General features: G+C 42.7%; 2 protein-coding genes across 3 annotated transcripts; both read left to right on the plus strand.

Annotated features, from left to right (window-relative positions):
- The first annotated feature begins 4,216 nt into the window (after nt 1-4,216).
- On the plus strand, nt 4,217-15,429 carry LOC306961877 (poly [ADP-ribose] polymerase tankyrase-1). 2 transcript variants are annotated; one of them, XM_079554818.1, is made up of 28 exons: nt 4,245-4,715; nt 5,291-5,515; nt 5,905-6,000; nt 6,087-6,123; nt 6,409-6,484; nt 7,167-7,187; nt 8,550-8,644; nt 8,878-8,944; nt 9,028-9,214; nt 9,306-9,427; nt 9,507-9,598; nt 9,671-9,749; nt 9,827-9,998; nt 10,162-10,241; nt 10,335-10,480; nt 10,568-10,733; nt 11,073-11,292; nt 11,924-12,033; nt 12,130-12,318; nt 12,411-12,654; nt 12,815-12,897; nt 13,157-13,277; nt 13,431-13,528; nt 13,638-13,712; nt 13,805-13,910; nt 13,984-14,170; nt 14,244-14,400; nt 14,482-15,429. In XM_079554818.1, exons 1-28 carry the CDS (start codon nt 4,277-4,279, stop codon nt 14,566-14,568), a joined length of 3,777 nt encoding a protein of 1,258 aa, XP_079410944.1. In that variant the 5' UTR covers nt 4,245-4,276; the 3' UTR covers nt 14,569-15,429. The 2 variants fall into 2 exon arrangements, with proteins under 2 accessions (XP_079410943.1, XP_079410944.1); XM_079554817.1 differs by lacking the exon at nt 7,167-7,187 and having other exon boundaries at nt 4,217-4,715.
- Nucleotides 15,430-15,724: 295 nt separating this feature from the next.
- On the plus strand, nt 15,725-21,500 carry idua (alpha-L-iduronidase). The gene is made up of 14 exons (XM_079569196.1): nt 15,725-15,956; nt 16,290-16,430; nt 16,886-16,968; nt 17,048-17,155; nt 17,241-17,336; nt 17,503-17,705; nt 18,054-18,233; nt 18,637-18,853; nt 18,971-19,183; nt 19,419-19,540; nt 20,453-20,578; nt 20,961-21,037; nt 21,107-21,207; nt 21,289-21,500. Exons 1-14 carry the CDS (start codon nt 15,802-15,804, stop codon nt 21,381-21,383), a joined length of 1,917 nt encoding a protein of 638 aa, XP_079425322.1. The 5' UTR covers nt 15,725-15,801; the 3' UTR covers nt 21,384-21,500.
- Nucleotides 21,501-21,685: the final 185 nt, after the last annotated feature.

The raw sequence follows: 21,685 nt of genomic DNA on the forward strand, positions 1-21,685 counted from the left end.
GTTCACCCTGAGCACATGTGACAGACGTGACAGAGTCTGGAGACGCCCTGGAGAACGTTCTGCTGCTGCAACATCATCCAGCATGACCGGTTTGGTGGTGGGTCAGTGATGGTCTGGGGAGGCATTTCATTGGAGGGCCGCACAGCCCTCCATGTGCTAGCCAGAGGTTCCCTGACTGGCATTGGGTACCGGGATGAGATCCTCAGACCTATTGTAAGACCATATGCTGGTGCTGTGGGCCCTGGGTTCCTTCTGATGCCTGATAATGCCAGGCCACATGTGGCAAGAGTGTGTCAGCAGTTCCTGCATGATGAAGGTATTGATGTTATGGACTGGCCTGCCCGTTCCCCAGACTTAAATCCAATAGAGCACATCTGGGACATCATGTCTCGGTCCATCCATCAACGCCACGTCGCACCACAGACTGTCCAGGAGCTGACTGATGCTCTAATCCAGGTCAGGGAGGAGATCCCTCAGGAGGACATCCGTGGTCTCATCAGGAGCATGCCCAGGCGTTGTAGGGAGTGCATTCAGACACGTGGAGGCCACACACACTACTGAGGATGATACAGACTCGTTTGGAGGAATTTCTACAGAATTTGGATCAACCAGTGACCTGGTTTGTCACTTTGATTTTGACTATAATTTTGGATCCAGACCTCCAGCGGCTGAGAATTTGATTTCCATTTATCATTCTTATGTTATTTTGTTCTCAACACATTGCCCTACACTATGAATAAAGATTTTCATCCGAAAAATCGAATTGATTGACATCTAGGATGTGTCAAGTTTTTGTGAGCAGTGTATATGAAACTCAAAAGACAAAAAAAGTCATCTCATGATATGAAAGGCTTTAACACATTCCCACCTTGGACAAGTTATAGTATTTGCATGAACCGTATAGTACAAAACTGTATTAACTAAATGCGAGGCCCCATTTGCTGTACTAAAAAACTTGAGATCTTGAAGTTTGTTGCTTCAGAATTGTTTCACAAATGTGTTGTGGTGATTGTTACATGTGAGCAGCTTCTTGTGCATTCTCCTGTCTGCCATTTCTTTGAAAGTCTCCAGCACCAGACCAAGGGCTGATCCAGCCTTTTTAACCAGCTAATTCAGTCTGTTGGAGTCTGCAGCTTTCAGCCCCATCCCCATCATACTGCTCCATAGAAGATGGCACTGGCATCAACGGAATGGTAAAACATCTGTAGCAGAGTCCTTCAGACGTTAAAGGACCTGAGTCGCCTCAATAGGAACAGTCTGCTCAGCCGTTTTTTGAACAGCGCATCTGGGTTTTTAGACCAGTCCAACTTGTGGTCTATGTGGACTCCCAGGTATTTGTACGAGTCCGCAATGGTGTCCTCTTCCTCCTAAAATCTACCACAAACTCCTTGGTCTTTGAAACATTCAGCTGTAGGTGGTTTTGTCCACACCACTCCACAAAACTGTCCACCACTCTCTTGGACTTCGCCTCTTGTCCTGTGCTGGTGCATCTAACAATGGCACTGTCATCAAAACTTTTGTTGGTGGCAGGACTCTGAACTGTGTCTGGACTCAGGTGTAAACAGCATGAATAGGAGGGGTGAGAGGACTGTACCCTGAGGACATCCTGTACTGCTTACAATGGGTCGACCTGACATAGCTGCTGATCCAGGTTATGAGTGGAGCATCCGCATGCATGCTCAGGAGCTTCTCACTCAGGAGGGCGGGTTTTACTGTGACAAACATACAGGGGAAAAAACCAAACATCATTCTCACTGTGTTTTTGGGCTCCTCCAGATGTGTTTGAACTCTGCATCATAAAGATGCTGAAGGAATGTTTGCAATTGAGAAGACATATCACTATGATTTTTGTATTTATTTTTTATTTATATATTGTTTTCTCCACTTATTTTTTATAAATTTTAAGATTAACGTTTTGAAAATTGGCTTAATCTCAATGTAAAATGTTAAGGATTACGGGTGAAGTCCTCAGGCTCATGAGGGTCCAGGATGCTGCCTTCCAGTCTGGTGGCGAGGAGAAACTGCGGACGGCTCGAGCCAACCTGTCCCACGCCATCAAAAAAGCCAAGAAGCGGTACTCCAAAAAGATAACTGATCACTTCAGAGACAGCAGAGACACTCGGAGACTGTGGAAGTGGATAAGGAGCCTCACAGATTACAGGCCTCCTCCACACAAAAGTCAACAACCCATCCAAAATACCAGGTGCTGAAGCTATATCCAGAAAGTGTGAAGATCTCTGAGCAGGATCAACGTATGCAATGCACTGGATCCAGACAACATACTAGGTCATTGAATTGAAAAATTGCGCTGTTGAAATCTGTTGTCTAAATGTGGAGGAGACAAAAGCGATTTTTGTAGACTTTTGAAGGCCAGCATGCTCCTCTAACAATCAACGGTGCTGCTGTGGAGAGGGTGACCAGCACTTAGTTCCTGGGTGTGCACATCTCAGAGAACCTCTCCTGAACCATGCACACTACATCACTGGTCAAGAAAAGTAATCAGCTCTTCTCAGCTTACGAAGGAAAGCCAGAGTCCAAGTCTCTGTTATGTTCTACAGAGGGACCATATCACTGTGTGGCACGGTGCCAGCACTGCATCCTGCCGCAGGAGCCTCCAGTGCATTGTGAGAGCAGCGGAGAAGATCTGTGGAGCCCCTCTCCCCGCCATTAAGGACATGTACTCAACCCGTCTACCTAGCAAAGCCTTCAGAATCACCAGGCAACCTACGCATCACACAGTCTCTTCAAGGTAATGCCTTCAGGGAGGAGACTGCAGAATCTACGGGCCAGTTCCAGTCAACTGAAGAACAGTTTTATCCAGGCTATCAGGAAGGAATTTGCAGCATTAGGTCATTGCTGAAATCAAAAGCAATTTCAATTAAAAACATCTTTACAGGTCAGGTTACATTGAAGAGTTTCTGCTTTGATTTCTTTGTGGGATGTCAGAACAGCCCAAAACATGACTCCACCACCTCTTTGCTGACGTCACAGCCTTGTTGGGACATGGTGGCCATTCACCAACCATCCATCTGGACCATCCAGGGTTGCACGGCACTCATCAGTGAACAAGACTGTTTAAAATGAGTCTTCATGTATTTCTGGGCCCACTGCAGCCGTTTCTGCTCGTGAGCATTTAGTTAACAGCTTAGGGGAGGCCGGATAAAATGTTTATGCACAACTGCAGCCTCTGAAGAGTCCTACACCTTGATGTTCGGGAGACTCCAAAGGCACCAGCAGCTTCAAATACTGGTTGCTGTTTTGTAGCTGTCCTATTAATCTGATGTATTTGTCAGGCAGAAACCGTCCTCATTGTGCCTTTATCTGCACAGACGTGTGTGTGCCCTGAATCAACCGCAAATCTCTTAAACAGTGTGATGATTACTCTAATCTTTCGTGAAGGTTTTCATACCTAGTCCAAGGCATTCTACTTGCCTATTTAACACTTTTCATCAGCAGGAGATCCTTTTTCTTTTCCATATTGCTTGAAAATGGTGGTCTGCTTAATAATTGTGAACATCCTTTTTCAGTAGTGTTTCCCTTAACTGAGCTTACCTGGCAAACTAATCACAGGTGTCTGGGACTGATGCCAGTGATTCAAAGAGCTCCGAAACACAATACCATCCATGAAAACTTGTTTTTTTTAACTTTATGACACTGAAATACAATTAGCATAATAATTGTGAACGAGGTGTAAAATCTTTTGCAATTTAAAGAATGTTGACAGTTTTGAGTGTTTGTGTGTTAGTGTTGTCAATTGTTGGAGAAGTGTCCGAATTCTGCCTGGTAATGTTCAGTTTTTGGATCATGTGAGCTGTTTACAGACAAATATTTTACTTCTAAGTGAAGAAGAGTGAAAGAGTTTTAGGAACCTTGGTAAAACCATGAATTGTGTTCAAGGTTTTGACATTAGAATCTTGTCGTGGGTAATGTGCGCAGTCATGTGGTGGCTGTTTTATTAATGGAGGAAACTAATCATTAAAAACATAAAAAAGCTGTGGAGAGTGCCTATCAACACAACACGCACAATATAGTGTTGTGAGCTTACATCGGCACTTCAAGACGTGAACGTTAGTGCGTTCACATCAAACATATGCGGCTAGTGGGAGTGACGTGAGTCCTGTTTAAAACATTTGTGCACATTTTTGTAGTTACTAGAAAAACAAGCTGCACGGTGAAGTTGCGTGTGTGCCTGCTTCGAGTAAACAGCTGAGACAGGAAGCTGGAGCACTTTCACCGGAAAGGAGGGACAGCTTATTGTTGCCTGAGCTCTGCGGTAATGGCGGTGTCTCGTCGCTGCTCGCAGCAGCAGCAACAGCAAAGTACTTTACAATCCCCGCCGAGAAACGCTTCCATAGCGGGCTCTTCAGCACCGATGACACCGCAGACCTCGGCCGTGGGAGCCCCAGACACTGAGAGGGAGACCACGGGAGGGATCGAGCTGGCTGTGGCCTCCCCGGACCTGCCAGCCCCGGTCCCAGGGAGCAGCGCCAGCTCCACCACCAGCCCCTCCGGCGGCGGCAGCATCGTCTCCAGTCCGGGCTCGGGAGCTACGAGCCCCGCCGAGGCCAGCAGCGGGATCGGTGGGGCCTTCAGGGAGCTGTTTGAGGCCTGTCGTAACGGGGATGTATCCAGAGTGAAAAGACTCGTCGACTCGGTCAACGTAAACGCGAAGGACATGGCTGGCCGAAAATCTACACCGCTGCATTTTGCGGCAGGTAAACATTAGCTCAAACACAAAAATGCAACGCTATTTCCTTGGTTCAACATCACATTTGGTGCGACATTTCCTATCTACGTCATGAAATTAACATTTTACAAATGTACTTTTCTCATAATCGTAGTATTTTACATCGGATTCTTAATGTTTTGTGTCGTAAATATGAGCTACAGTGTTATCATGCTAACAGGCTACGCACGACTGTGGTAACATTCCTTACGTCATCTTTATTGACGAGTGGGCAATTTGACTGTTCTAGTGCATTTTTTATGATACGTAAATATTAATTTTATGAATCACACGTCTGGGTTGGTGTTTTATATTGTAGGTTGCGAAACTCCACTAGGCCTAGATTAGCCAGGTGTTAAGGTTAAAGCTTTCCTTTATTATCATCCTACTAATTGATTAATTGATTAATTGATGTATTGTGGAGGAGCAGCTCTTCAAAATAAGGGAGGACTTGTGCGTGAAAGAGAGTGGTGACACCACAGTATAATGTTTATGCTTATATTTGTGAGAGAATTCACTTTGTGTAACCAAACTATACTTGTTTCTTCCATTTCTTCTCCCAAGGATTTGGTCGTAAAGATGTAGTGGAGCATCTCTTGCAGACTGGAGCCAATGTTCATGCCAGGGACGATGGTGGCCTGATCCCCCTTCATAATGCCTGCTCTTTCGGACATGCAGAAGTCGTCAGTCTCCTGTTGTGCCAAGGAGCAGATCCCAACGCCAGAGACAACTGGAACTACACACCTCTACACGAGGCCGCCATCAAGGGGAAAATAGACGTGTGCATTGGTAAGAACTGCCTGGTGCTGTAGGATAAATCGCAACTGTATCAAAATCGTAATTTGAATGTCACAATTGGCACATTGCTTCTATTTCTATAGTGAACACGCCTGAATGTGATAAAATTGCATTGTGAACTTTAGCTCTTTCCCAGAATTTCATTTGGTACGTAAAAAGTAAATCTTCATTGTGCTTACCACAGCAAAGGCCCTGCCTTTGGGGTGTGATTTGCATATTGATTTGACATAATGTTCTCAGCCTTTAGACAACCTTTAGACCAACCCTCTAACCCTCAACCCTCTCTTCTACTCTGACATAAAGGACAAGTTAACCTTCAACTCACAAGGCTGTTCTAAACAAATGATTGATATTACACATTGTTTTTTGGTCACTTTTAGTTTTACTACAACATGGAGCCGACCCAAACATCCGGAACACAGATGGAAAATCTGCTTTGGATCTTGCAGACCCTTCAGCAAAAGCAGTTCTTACTGGTAAGTTATTTTTTGAGAATGACATCAGTGGTATTGGCTGTCTTTTTTAAAACATTAAATGAACATTGCGATGTTCTCCTTTTTAGGTGAATACAAGAAGGATGAGCTTCTTGAAGCTGCAAGGTGAATGATGTACTCATGTTACATAATGTGCAGTTACATGTCCATTATGCTCCCAAGTGTCCCCTTCATTCGATATCTTGGAACAAAAGAATCAATTTCATCTGTAATTTAAGATCTTTTGCAGTAATCCAACATAAAGTACTAACATTCAAATGAAATCACATTTATTTATATAGCACATTTAAAAACAACTGTTGACCAAAGTGCTTCACATAAGGTCTGAATCATTATATAAATAGAGTTTTAGTCTGAAGAGTGAATGATGCATGACCGTTGTGTCTACAGGAGTGGAAATGAGGAGAAGCTGATGGCGCTGCTGACTCCGCTAAACGTCAACTGTCATGCCAGTGATGGACGAAAGGTAATTGAAATTTGAACTGTACGTGATTAAATGCAGTACTTCATTGAGCAACATTAATACTGTATCTGTAACTCAGAATTTAATTTAAAGTAGTTCAAGATGTAGCTAATCACCAGTGCACTGAGTTGAGGTAATGCATTTGCAACTCTGGTCGGAGAGTTTTGATCACAAACTGACACCTTTTACATGACTTGCTCTTCGCTATAGGTGCTTGAACTGGATCAACCTTATTCTTATTGTTTTGTCCTCACAAAAACAGTATGTTTACTGTTTTTGATGGTCTATTGTTTAGTCCGGGTTATATTTAAAATTTCTGCTTCATTTTGAATTTTGCCTATTTTTTCTATACAAATATTGAATGCAAATGTTTATAGGCTGAAGGTAAGTCTGGTCTGAAGACATTTGTAAACAATAGGGAGCACATTGTATTTTCGTAAAACTCCTGTTCCTCAAAAGGAATCAAAATTATATTTGGCCTGAATAACTACATGTTAAATTGAACTCGCCTTCACTTTTGACTGACAGCCATACACTGTATCTCCACTTTTGGAGTCTCAACAACAGACAATGTTTCTGCCTCAAGAGTCGCTACAGCTATAAAATACTATGAAAAGGCACTGTCATTTTGTAATTTTTGTTTCATTTTGTTTTTCGTGTGACTCTGGCAACATTTGTCGATCAGTCAACCTCCCAAAAAATGCTGGTAAGTTGACCCTGATAACGGCCACTTGATTGATGCACTGTTGTGATCTTTTTTTATTCTTTAATCCATTGTTTTGTTTTATTTTACTTTATTTTGACCAATAAGCTGGCTGTCACTTGTTAATTGCACATCATGGACCTGGGTGATCGGGTCACTCATATCTCATCCTGACGCTCCTCTGTCTGCCTGTGTGCGTGTGCTTGTGTGTGTGTGTGTGTGTGTGTGTGTGTGTGTGTGTGTTTGTGTGTGTGTGTGTGTGTGTGTGAGCGCATGTGGGAGCGAGCCTGAGCGCGTGCGAGTTGGGCTGGTTCGTTTGGTGCCACGGCGACGGTTCGTTTATGGATTTTTGGAGAGGAGCTCAAAAACACTTGCCTGCTTTCTTTGACGTCTGTCCTCCTCACCACTGCACTCTGCCCACAAATCTTCAAAACCTTTAAATCACCCTCTCACAATGTCTTGATTTGACATTTTTAATTTGACATGTTTCTTGTTGTAATGATCACGTTTAATGCATGCCTAAAGGCCTGCCCTTTGCATTTTGTCTAGTAAATCCTGAATACACGTCTGCATTTTGTGTCCACGTTTTCATTTGGAAACTGCTGGTATGCTAAAACAAGTGAATCACGTGTCATTTCCTCAGTGTTGTGCTATGATGCTTGAAATTTGATTGCTTGTGTCCATCTTGAAATTGCTGCTGCCCTCTTGGATGAGCTCCAAACAGGATCTGTTACTGTTACTTGAGCACTAATTGTTTTTTTGTTTTTTTTGCGTCATACATCATTGCATGTGAATCAAATTGAATGAAGCTACTCCATGTTGTCATTGCCTTGGCACAAGCTGCTCTTAACAAGCATCACCACTCTCCACTGATTTGCACTTTTGCTTTGAATAATTTTGCAGCTGACATTCATCACTTTAACACTTGGGATAAATGATCTTTTTTTTTTTAAAACGGCTTGCTTTTGTGACGGCTACAACTGATTAAGTTTCCTCAACTATAACACCTGCCCAAGTTGTTCACACCACGGACTCTTCAGTTGCAACATGTAACATACGAGTGAGAATAGCTTTGAATTTGAGGATAACTATTAACTTTGTTGCCGTTTGGTAGGACACAGTATTGACAGCTAACGGACATGTTTTTGAGCTGGATTCACTCATAACATCATTGGCCTTGTGTCACAATATTCAACATTCATCTGCAACTCACTGAGCGTAGCCTTCTGTAGCTCATTTGCTCCTCACTGGCTCCTAATCAGCGGCTTTCTCCTGTGGCCATCGAAGGCAGCGCACAGCAAACAAGCGTCTGTTTTTCTCCTTTTTTTTTTTTTTTTTTTTTTAATACAATGTCCTTTTTTTCAGTCGACCCCGCTACATTTGGCTGCCGGCTACAACCGTGTCCGAATAGTTCAGCTGCTTCTTCAACATGGAGCTGATGTGCACGCCAAGGACAAAGGGTATGATCGTTTTGAGCCAAGTTGATATGAAATTCACAGCAATAGATGAGGAATGTAACACGGACACATTTTAGCATTTTGACAAGAAACATTGTTGGGATTACTGATTTGACTATGCACACTCATCCACCACATTACTAAAACAAAGCACAGCAGGACTCAACTAAAAGACCAACGTTTTGCTACCAATATAAACCACTGTATAATATAACTGTGTCTGTTGCCCTTTTCAGAGGCCTGGTCCCCCTTCACAACGCTTGCTCCTATGGCCACTATGAAGTCACAGAGCTTCTTCTAAAGGTAAGCTTTCACATCGGAGTCAATTTGTTAATTTAAAGACATTTCTTCACCTCATTTTCATGCCTTGTTTTCTGTCTTTGCAGCATGGAGCGTGTGTCAATGCCATGGACTTGTGGCAGTTCACGCCGCTTCATGAAGCAGCGTCGAAAAACAGAGTGGAAGTTTGTTCGCTCTTATTGAGCCACGGTGCCGACCCCACGCTGCTCAACTGTCACAGTAAAAGTGCGGTGGACATGGCTCCCACCCCTGAGCTCAAAGAAAGACTTACATGTGAGTCTGTGCCTTGTAAACGATTGGATTTGGGGGGGGAAACGCATCTGCAAAGAATGTTGTTTAATGTGTGAAAATGTGTGCGTTTTAGATGAGTTTAAAGGTCACTCATTGCTTCAAGCTGCACGGGAGGCGGACATGGCCAAAGTGAAAAAGACACTAGCTCTCGAAATCATCAGCTTCAAACATCCTCAGACCAACGAGACGGCACTGGTCAGGAGCCTTTTGTCTGAATATACTTGGGCTCAAATATCTATGAATTTGTCTCATGTAAAAATGTTGTGTTTGTTAGCATTGTGCTGTGGCCTCGCCTCATCCAAAGAGGAAACAAGTGACTGAGCTTCTGCTGCGTAAAGGTGCCAATATCAATGAGAAAAACAAAGAGTAAGTTCACAGGTTATTCTATTTCTTATTCATTTGAAATGTTGTATAAATCATTTGTATTATGTCATGCAGCTTCATGACTCCTTTGCATGTGGCTGCCGAGAGGGCCCACAATGATATCCTGGAAGTTCTTCAGAAACATGGAGCAAAGGTTAGTTTATAGTTAATATAGCACATTTCTTTGCTGCATTTCTTCATATAAAAATGCTTCTTGTTGTTTGTCCTCAGGTGAACGCAGTGGACACACTCGGTCAGACGGCTTTGCACAGAGCGGCACTGGCTGGACACATTCAGACTTGCAAACTACTGCTAAGCTTCGGCGCCGACCCCTCCATCGTGTCTCTTCAGGGGTTCACTGCTGCACAGATGGGCAACGAGGCAGTTCAACAAATCCTCAACGGTAACTTTGCTTTTGCTTTGTGACAGGGCAGCCTTTGGTCTGAACTTGATTTTGGCACTTTTGCATGCACTTAATTGTGTACTATGAGCTACTGTATTATAATTTCTCCATTGTGAGGAGATGAATAATGTTCCGTACTTTTTTATCTTAATGCTTTATGCAGAAAATGTCCCCACAAGAAACTCTGACGTCGACTACAGATTCCTCGAGGCTGCCAAAGCAGGAGACTTGGACACAGTGCAGGTATTGTAGAAGCCCATTTAGTTTCTATTAATATCATGCAACACAAAACCTGCCTATTTAATGGTTCAATAATTGGTTGCATTTCCTCTGCAGCAACTGTGCACGCCTCAAAACGTGAACTGCCGAGACTTGGAGGGCCGTCACTCAACTCCCCTTCACTTTGCTGCGGGTTACAATCGTGTGGCTGTGGTTGAATATCTGCTACACCATGGCGCTGATGTCCACGCCAAAGACAAAGGGTAGGCACTTCTGAATCGATGTGACAATATATTATTTGTTTGAATGGCTTAGTGCTAATTAAGCTAATTGTGTTCGCCTTCTGTCAGTGGACTGGTTCCTCTTCACAACGCGTGCTCCTATGGTCACTACGAGGTGGCCGAGCTGCTGGTCAGACACGGAGCCTCCGTCAACGTGGCGGACTTGTGGAAGTTTACCCCACTTCACGAGGCGGCGGCTAAGGGCAAATATGAAATCTGCAAGCTCCTGCTCAAAGTAAGAAACTAGTGCCAGTAAAGTGAACTTATTTCTAGCAAAAGACGCAAACAAATGGGTGGTGTGCAATGGCTATTTGATGAATAAATTAAGTTAAACTCTGGTACAAAGAGATGTTAGTGATTGGATGATTAGGTTTATAGATTTGTTGGGGCTATTAGTGGAAACTGGAGTAAGAAATTAAGGTTGGAGGGATTTATTGTTAATTTGATAAGAGGCAAAGATGATAAGCCATGAGTGATCGACAGGTGACTGGAACAAGGCAGAAAATCCAGTTGCTGAGTTAAAAATGCATTAGTGTCAAAATGAAACATTACTTGATGGTGTCGCTACTTTCAGCATGGAGCGGACCCATCGAAGAAGAACCGAGACGGGAACATGCCTCTGGACATGGTGAAGGATGGGGATACGGACATCCAGGACCTGCTGAGGGGAGATGCTGCGCTGCTCGACGCTGCGAAGAAAGGCTGTCTGGCTCGAGTTCAGAAACTCTGCTCCCCTGAAAATATCAACTGCAGAGACACACAGGGGCGCAACTCCACGCCACTACATCTGGCAGGTGATGAATGCATAAACACAACTTTCAGACGATTTTAGATGAAGAGAGATGTGCTTGAAAGAGTTATTTTGTGTAAACATGGCTTTAACCTAGATCCTTGCGTAAGCCGCCATGTTTGTTTTGATGCAGACAATATTGTTGTTGACAGTTTGTTGCACTGATTGGTTGATCTGTTTGGTGAGCTAAAGCAAGATCCCAGATACAGTTTCTGTGCGAATGGGTAAAAAACTGGAGTCTGGCTTGCGATGTTAGAGTTTAATTGAAAAATGGATGAAATTGAAACGGAAATAGATTCAAGCCAGATCTAAAACGACACAAAACTGGGACCATTGGCAAAGGAACATAATAAATCACATCCTGTGAACTGTGGAAGACCTCTCAGTCCACCCACATGAAGACTTCCAATCACTTTTCTTTGCTAGAAAGATATAAAGAAAAGACAACAGTTGCTTAGACGTGTGGTTTCCAACCTTTTTTGTCTTGCGTACCCCATACCTCAGCGTCTTGCCAATATGTTTCCAAAGTGGTCAACTAAACTCATTTGTTCCGTATTTAATAGAATGGTCCCTGTACCCCTGGTTGGAAAACAGCCACTCATCTTACACACTTATTTCCTTCTGTACTCTTGTAGCTGGTTACAACAATCTTGAAGTAGCGGAGTATCTTCTGGAACATGGAGCTGATGTCAATGCTCAGGACAAAGGAGGCCTTATCCCTCTTCACAACGCTGCTTCTTATGGGGTCAGTGAAAAACATGAAAACTCACTGCTACACTTTTTAATAACTGAAACTATATTACAGTATTGCAGAGGTGACCAATCTTGTTTGTTTTCTCAGCATGTGGATATTGCAGCATTGCTGATCAAATACAACACTTGCGTGAATGCCACGGACAAATGGGCCTTCACGCCTTTGCACGAGGCGGCCCAGAAAGGTCGAACCCAGCTCTGCGCTTTGCTGCTGGCCCATGGCGCTGACCCCACCATGAAGAACCAAGAGGGCCAGACTGCGCTCGACCTGGCCACAGTAAGACTAACCTTCACCATCAGTGTCCTATGCTAAATAGCTGACAACTACCACTACGATACTGATTCGGTTGTATTTGCTTTTTCTTTCAGGCTGATGACATTAGGGCCCTCTTGATGGATGCTATGCCTCCAGACGCTCTGCCCAGCTGCTTCAAGCCCCAGGCCACAGTGGTCAGTGCGTCGGTCATCTCCCCGGCCTCCACCCCGTCCTGCCTGTCCGCTGCCAGCAGTATAGACAACCTGGCTGGCCCTCTCACCGAGCTGGCTGCCGCTGCTGCCTCAGGAGCGACTGGGGTGGCAGACGGGGCCTCAAGTGACCGCAAAGAGGGAGAGCGTAAGAGATTTTGTCTTTTATGCAGCTTCTACTTCATATAGTCTGGAAGTCTAAGTCTGTTGCAATGACAATGTGCAGATGATGATTTAGGAATATCAGTATGAGCTTTGATATTTACTGATCACATGACAATGACAAATGTATTGTTTTTCCAATTTAGTGACCGTGCTGGACATGAACATCACTCAATTCTTGAAGAGCCTCGGCTTGGAGCATTTGAGGGATATCTTTGAACGAGAGCAGGTCAGTACTAATCGACAGTTGATAACTAAATTAGTGCTGCACAAAACCAGTATGGAAAGGTCATCCGTCTGACTTTTACTTTTCCAACTTTTGCTAAAATCATTGAAAAGGACTAAATTTACTCTTACGTCTAATTGATATTCTAATTGATAATAAAAAAATAACACTTGCGTAGTGTTCATCAAGCAATATTGCATTTTTAAATTATATTTCGCAGGCTTAATCAAAATCTAAAGTGTTTGGTGGTTGTTTTTTGCAGATCTCTTTGGATGTGCTGGTGGACATGGGCCACGAGGAGCTAAAGGACATCGGTATCAACGCTTACGGCCACAGACATAAGCTCATCAAAGGCGTAGAGAGGCTGCTCGGAGGCCAGCCAGGTGAGGGGTCGCTGCTGGTGAATCATCTTCAAATGTCAGCGGGTTTTCGGTGTCTTCGATTGGATTCCCTTTTCTGACTCACCGTTATAGAACTTGCCCCTCTGTGGAGTTTATGAGTCATTTTTGACTTTTGCCGTGTCTTTCTTTGTGCAGGGGCCAATCCATATCTGACATTCCATTGTGCAAACCAAGGCACCATCCTGATAGACCTTTCACCAGACGACAAAGAGTATCAGTCTGTGGAGGAGGAGGTGAGCAAATGAGTTGTGGGAGGAAACAGTTTTTTTACACTTGTCAATCCAACATCTATTAAATAGTAAAACTGCATCAAAATTGAGAATGTTCTTTTTGGTTTCTCAGCTGCAGAGCACCATCCGAGAGCACAGAGATGGAGGCAATGCTGGGGGGGTGTTCAGCAGATACAACATTATCAAGGTCCTCTTGAATTTATCAACACCCTTGTTCCCTTGTAAATACTGGGTCCACTTGAAACTGGGATTTTAATTAGTATGACATTTTCCCCACAGATTCAGAAAGTCGTGAACAAAAAGCTAAGGGAACGTTATGCACATCGACAGAAAGAAATTGCTGATGAGAACCACAATCACCATAATGAGCGAATGCTCTTCCATGGTACTTATACAGTATACTGCAGTGTTGTTGAGTACATACTTATCTCTTAATGACTAACGTCTGTCCTTTTTAGGTTCTCCTTTTATTAATGCCATCATCCACAAAGGGTTTGATGAGAGGCATGCTTACATCGGAGGGATGTTTGGTGCAGGAATCTACTTTGCAGAAAACTCCTCAAAGAGTAATCAGTACGTGTATGGGATTGGAGGAGGTACTGGCTGCCCGACTCACAAGGACCGGTCCTGTTACGTGTGCCACAGGTGAGCCCAGTTACTGTTTTAACTTTGATCAATTACCATACACACATCCTCACCTCTGTCCTTGCGCTCACAGGCAGATGCTGTTCTGCCGAGTCACACTGGGGAAGTCCTTCCTACAGTTTAGTGCCATGAAGATGGCCCACGCTCCTCCAGGACACCACTCTGTGATTGGGCGACCCAGTGTCAATGGTCTGGCATATGCTGAGTATGTCATCTACAGAGGGGAACAGGTAAGCTTTTGTTTGTTCATCTGCCACAGAGTAAAATTGTCCTACTGTGACACATCAAAAACGTCTGCTGTATGTCTTCAGGCCTACCCAGAGTACCTCATCACATACCAGATCCTGAAGCCAGAAAGTACGGGCCAGTCTGCAGCCGGAGCAGAGCAGAAGTCATAGTTAACACATGGACTAGTGCTTGTTTCTTTCATACCTATATTGCAAATGCCTAAGAACTTTATTTAAACATTATCAGTGTCTATCCAGTAGATTTCATGGTAACCAGTGCTTCAGGAGCGTATACAATGTATAATTCTGCTCGTGGTGATGACACATCTGTTTTCTCTTTTTTTGCATAGGCTGCATGTTGACACAAACGCATGCTTGGCCCAACAGCGTGCGTGGGTTAGTTTAAGTCTCTCCTCACTGCCTCCTCAGCAAGCAGGAGGGTGCTTGTAGATGTACAAACATTAGTTAGCAGTTTACTGCCCACGTCACCACATGCCACGCCTCGTGACTGTAGAGAATCACCAACTCTTCCTTACTCATTGTCAAAAGTACAAATCATGGATAATTACTGCCCTGTCAAAAAAGTCACTCTTGGCTTTTAGTAAGAAATTTGAATTAACCATGACACTATCAAACAGACTGTTTACTCTGCTGCAATTTTGACTGAAAATTTCACACCCATAACACTATGTTAAGTGGGTTTTAGTTACAATATAACTCATAACAATAAGGTTGGGTAGTTGGCTTTACAACTGGTTAAAGCATGACCAACCACAGAATAGAAATGGTTGTAGATTAAGAAGTTGAATTTACCTTCTGTTGCCATGGTCTTTGTCATAAATGCATCAAGCATAAGGATTTGCACTTTTACATAGAAACATATTTAAGTTATTAAATTAGCATATTTGCAAGCAAAAGACATTTGTACAGGTTGTGTAAATGGTTGTGTATAACTGTTGCTGTTTAACACTATCATTACGTTTGATTGTAAATTACATCTGAATTTTATTTCATGCCTTTGACTATCCTTCATTTTTTAATAAATGTCCCATTAACAACGTTGTTTGTCAATGTTTTTATTTATGTATTTTGAAAAGTCAGTTTAGTCCATAGGCTGCACTTCTTATACATCTGATTCAAAACACCTATTTCTCACCCAAATTTCCCTTTTTACAACAAAGGTAGTTATAATACAGAGCAGAGTCCACAGGTGAAATGGCCATGTCTTAATAGCTCCACGCACTAATAACAAAAAAAACTACAACTAGTCGCACGAGTTTTGCGTCATCAAGATCACCTGACTCATCGGTCCAGGTTTGCAGAAGTGCTGTATTTTTGGAAGGAGTTGAAAGTCTTCCTGTGCAATTTAGAGAGTTATGTGTATATTTATGAACAACCAGACGGATGCTCGAGTTTACCGGCATGCATTTCAAATCATTTGGTCTATTGTTGCTACTTTGTCACGTTAGCGACTCTTCACACGGTTCATACGTGATCACTGTTGATGTGGGGGAACCAGTCGGAGAGCTCAGACAGTTCTGGAGAAGCACAGGTTTCTGGTAAGACTTAAACATGTTGTCCCCCCTGGACCTATAGCTTATATTAAAGTTGTGTTTAGTTTTTATTAATACTTGTTTTATAAAGTCTGCAAAGATGAGCTGCCTACCTTTTTGTATACTATAATTTAGTTTCTCATTATCTAATTCCTTCCCTTTCTACTGTTCCCTATGCAGACATTAATCTCGAGTTTGTCTAGTCTCTATTTCCCATCCTGTCTGCTCTAACCCTGCACATATCAGTATAAATATGACCTTTCTCACTGATTAAATCACTGCCAATCCAACCCATATCCATGAATTACTTATTTTTAATTTATTTGATTTCCTCTTCAGCCCTCCTCTGCCTCACACACAAGCAGACCAGTATGACCTGAGCATTGACCAGCAGCTTAATCTGGCCTTTGTGGGCTCTGTGCCTCATGGAGGGATACAACAGGTGCGAATACACTGGATGATGGAGCTGGTGTCCGCTCAGTAAGTAGCAGGTTCCCAGAGAATCCTCAAAACTCTTTACTCTACTTTTAGTATGTAGTATTCAGTTGTTACTTTTATCAATTTTTATTCATGTGCTTTTTCTTTTGAAGGAATTCTTGTTTAAAACAAAGTAGTGACATTTTTGGTTAAAAAATGTGCCAGGTATTACATTTTTATAGCAAGGAAAATGGACTCAACTTACATGTATATAGCACTTTTCTACCTTTTATCCGGCCCAAAGCGCTTTACAGTAAGGAACCACTCACCCATTCACACTTTCATTCACACACCAATGTACGCAGACACTGGAGGCAAGTAGGGGAAGTGTCATGCCCCAAAAAGACACAAAGACAGTGGTGTGCATTTGCGGGAGCTGTTGAACATATTTTTTTTCTCTGCGTGCTGCTACACATGTTCAATTTGAACTCTAACATGAAATTAACTAATTTGTGTAGAAAAATAGAGGGAAATGTTCATTACAACTTCACTAAACTGGACCAGCTCATAGATCTGTTAAGGACAAATGGACTCCGACCAGGTACTGCTAACAAAAAAAAATACATTTTCAAGAACTGCCCCATCTGAGTATACCTTTCCATGTATTTATTTGGTTTTAGGATTTGAATTGATGGGCAGTGTCTCAAACTTTTTCACTGACTTCGAAGACAAATCACAAGTGACTGAATGGAGAAACCTGGTTTACAAAATTGCCAAGAGGTACATTGGTGAGTGCATCAAGGAGGTAATCAGTGTTTTGATTGTCATCCAACTTAAAAGCTGCTCAATGTTTTTATTTTAAATTCCTTACAGACAGATATGGCCTTAGACTTGTCAGTCAGTGGAACTTTGAAACATGGAATGAGCCCAATAACCACGACTTTGATAATGTCACTGTGTCCATTCAAGGCAAGTGCTCATTTTTTGATAATCTTGTGGATCAGTGAATGAGGTGGATAGGGTGGCCATAACAAGTAAAAGTAATGTTGCTTTAAAACCATTTTACTGAAGTAGAAGTCAAAAGTAGTGAGTAGTAGTAGTGAGCATGTACTTAGTTATACCTCCCCCTCCTTAGGATTCTTAAACTACTATGACGCCTGTTCGGAGGGTCTGCGCGCTGCCAGTCCCCTCCTCAAATTCGGGGGTCCGGGAGACTCCTGTCACTCCCCTCCACACTCGCCGTACTGCTGGGCTATGCTGCAACACTGTTATAACGGCACCAACTTCTTCACTGGCGAGAAGGGCGTCCGACTTGATTACATTGCACTGCACAAAAAGGTGGGACAGTGTTTTGTTACTGCAAGAGCAATGTCTCAAATTGGTCAATACTTGAATTTAGAGGGGGTTATTGTTATTGTATGTATATTGCATGTATTATTATTGTAACCAATTCCTCTGTATCCATTGGTCGGGCTCCAGTAGTTAATAACACTGTATTTGGTAATTGGAAATATGTTCATTGTGAAATTCAGTTTAAAGCAATGTAACTATTTAAATACCAATGTAAAAACATAATTTATTGCGGATTTAATTTTTTAGAGTGGTTATGTTTTACAGTGAGGGGTCTCAGGGGCAGATCATCATTATTTGCTTCTTGGTTCTGTTTATTTGTGATGCTTCCTTTAGGGTGGAGGAGGCTCTTTTCCCATCCTCCAACAGGAGATCCAGACAGTAGGTGAAATTCACGAACGCTTTCCCGAGTTTCATAATCTTCCGATCTACAACGATGAGGCTGATCCGCTGGTAGGATGGTCCAGGCCCCAGGAGTGGCGGGCGGACGTTACCTACGCTGCAATGGTCGTCAAGGTAAGGTTGATATTTATTACATTACACATACACAAAAGACAGAAAGGTCTGGACAGATATAATTCAAAGCCCTTCTTCTGCCTCCTTCTGCCTCCTCCTCCGCTTTCTTCTTCCTTCTTTCTTCCTTCTTTCATCTTCTTTCTTCTTCCTTCCTTCTTCCCTTTTCCTTCCTTCTTCTTCGTTCCCCTGCCTTCTCCTCCTCCTCCTTCTTCTTCCTTCTTTCTTCCCTCTTCCTTCTTTCTTCTTCTTTGTTCTTCTGCCTCCTCCTCCTCCCTCTTCTTCTTTCTTTTTTCTTCTTTCTTCCTTCTTCTTTCTCCGCAACAACTTTGAGGACAAATTGTATGTTGCTATTGGCTACCTAATCGTGTCACCTAATGGGCAACATCTCTCCTGTTACTTCCAGGTCATAAAGCAGCACCAAGACCTTTTGTCGTCGAACCCAAACCACACGATAAACTACACTCTTCTCAGTAACGACAATGCCTTTCTGAGTTACCATCCGCACCAGTTCACCCAGCGCACACTGACCGCCCGCTTCCAGGTCAACAACACACAACCGCCTCACGTCCAAATGATTAGGAAACCCGCTTTAACTGTCATGGGACTCTTGGCTTTGCTTGGTTAGTGTTTCTTAAGTATAGACTAGCTATTTTACAACACCAGCTCTGGCGTCTAACTGAAGAACCATTGTTTATGATACATCAAAATCATTTATTTAATTCCATTTTCCCTCTCAGGAGACACCCAGGTCCTGTCTCAGATTATGCCCTCATCTGAAATGCCCAACAGCAGCACAGTGGGGGTTTTAGCCAGCTCCCATAAACCTGCGGTGCCCTGGAGCTCAGACAGTTGGCAAACTTCAGTCCTGGTCTACAACAGTGACGACAACCAGACCTCAACCAGAGCTGACGATGTAACTGTGACACTGAAGTCACTGCCAGACCTAAAAGGTAAAATGTGCTCTTAGCGCTTTATGCCTATTCAACCGTAGGCCAAGTAAAGGTTTTTTATTGGCCGTTTTCCAACGACAATAACCAATTTTAAAACATTATTGAAGTTGGTAATAGGCCTAGAATATCCATGTGTTTGGCCACCCTACTCAATATTGTTACTGAAAATATGCTACTGTATGACTCAAATTAGAAGGCAAAAGTAATAATAATAAGCTAATCTGTTTGGCTTTAGGTCTCGTCTATGCCACTTATTATATGGACAATAATTCAACCAACCCATACCGACTGTGGCAGAGCATGGGCAGCCCTGACTTCCCTACTCCTCAACAATTCAGGACGATCAGAGAGGCACAGGTAACAAACTATCTGACTTCAGTGACCTTATACCAATAGTCTGTTCGAACCATTCCAGTCCACTTTTCGCCCAAAACACAGCACCGAAACAGCCCTGCTAAAAGTCATAAATGATCTCCTGCTCTCCTCCGACTCTGGCCACCTCAGCATACTCATCCCCCTGGACCTCACCGCAGCATTCGACACCATCAGTCACTCAATCCTCCTGTCCCCGCCTCAAACCCAACCTCAACATTACCGGCTCCTGGCTTCAGTCCTACCTCTCAAACCGGCAAAAGTTCATCCACATCAACCGCTGCTCCTCCTCCATCGCGCCCCTATCTCAAGGTGTTCCCCAAGGTTCGGTGCTCGTTCCCTCCCTCTTGGCAACATCATCCGACGTCATGGCCTTGACTTTCACTGCTACGCTGATGACATACAGGTCTACATCTCCACTACATTCATAAACTCCAATATCCACTCCACCCTCACCCACTGCCTGAGTGACATCAAAACCCACACTCTGGAGCTGGCTGCCCCAACCGCTCCGTGCCTGTTCTGACCTCCCCACCTTCAAGAAAGAACTCAAAACCCACCTCTTTAAAAAGTAACCTCTATATTTAATGTGCTAATTTTTATATGTGATTTTATTATTGTTTTTCTGTGAAGCGTCTTTGAGTGTCTTGAAAAGCGCTATACAAATAAAATGTATTATTATTGTTATTATTATTATTATTATTATTATTACAGTGAGTGAAATGTTTTAGGAAAGTTATACATGAGTTCATAATACCTCGCAGCTATTGAGTTTAGCTTCATTTAAACTGCTTCTCTCCAGTCTGTGCACCCATACAATTCTGTTTATACAAAAACATGAAATACCAATGCTCAAAGGATAAAGCATTACATATGTATTTGACCTGCTTCTTTCAGGACCCTGTTGTTGGTGGACCTTGGCCTGTTCCTCTGGGAGACACACTGACCCTGAAGGCCAAACTGCCTGTGCCCTCTGTCCTGCTCATTCATGTCTGTGCACAGCCCAAACCTGCTCCTGACCAGGTAAAAAAAAAGGAAGTTATTTAATAGTTAATTTATACTATTCACTGTTCACATTGCTCTGTTTTAAGGTGTGTATTCAGTGCTTGATTCTATACATTTTTGGGTTAAAAGATCCAGGAACTTATTTGCATCAGCATAGATTGGAGATTATATAATCGTGTTTATAGGGAGTTTTCCTGTAAATGTTCTGACCTGTTCTAACACACCCAAAGTGCTCCTGTAGCTACTAAGTTTAGTTCTGTGCCTATTACAAAAATAAACTCATACCCGATTAACTTACTAGTTTCCTATTAGTGTAAATCAATGACAATGCTGATGTTTTCTTGTGCCTCAGTGCCAGATTGTGCTAAAATGCATGAATATGTTTTTTTGTCTTTTGTAGGTGAATGGCTTGCGTTTCATTGGGATTACTGCAGGACAAGTTCAGATTATTTGGTCGGACCACTGTGTGAACTCCAAGTAAGTGCTCAACACCATAGAAGTTGCTCTTCGTCTTGTCCATCTTCATTCATTATTTCGTACATCCAGATGCATCAAGACATTTGAAGTGGAATTCTCAGTCGAAGGGAAGGATTTTAAAAGGATTAATGTTCAAGACACAATTTTCACCTCATATGTTCATTCTCCTGGTAAGAAAGACCCAATGTTTGAATGACTTACTGTAGTATTACATATACATTGTAAATGTAATGTCTCTTTTATGTTCTCAGTTGACCGGGAGGTGAGTGGCTTGTACAGGGTGAGGGCTGTGGACTATTGGGACAGGCCTGGAGCTTATTCACTTAGACAGAGGTACTCAGAGTAGCACAGCTATTGTAGGACTTTGGAGTATTTGTGTTTTTATTTTTTATACTTCTCTCACCAAAGGTTTCAAAAACACTTTTATAAATACATATATATAAATATATATTTTTGTCATGTCAATAAATCTTCACAACTTGAATCTACTGGGTCTTCTACAATGTGTTCATAATATAGGCTTATAAACTCATATGGTGCAGTATATTGTTCTATGTATGTTCCAGCTAATTACCAAATATCTAAAACTTGCACTGAATATATTAAATTTAGGCCTATGAAGAAAACACCAGAACAGCAGCAAATTCA

The sequence above is a fragment of the Gobius niger genome (assembly GCF_951799975.1).
Source record: "Gobius niger genome assembly, chromosome: 1".
Lineage (NCBI taxonomy): Eukaryota > Metazoa > Chordata > Actinopteri > Gobiiformes > Gobiidae > Gobius > Gobius niger.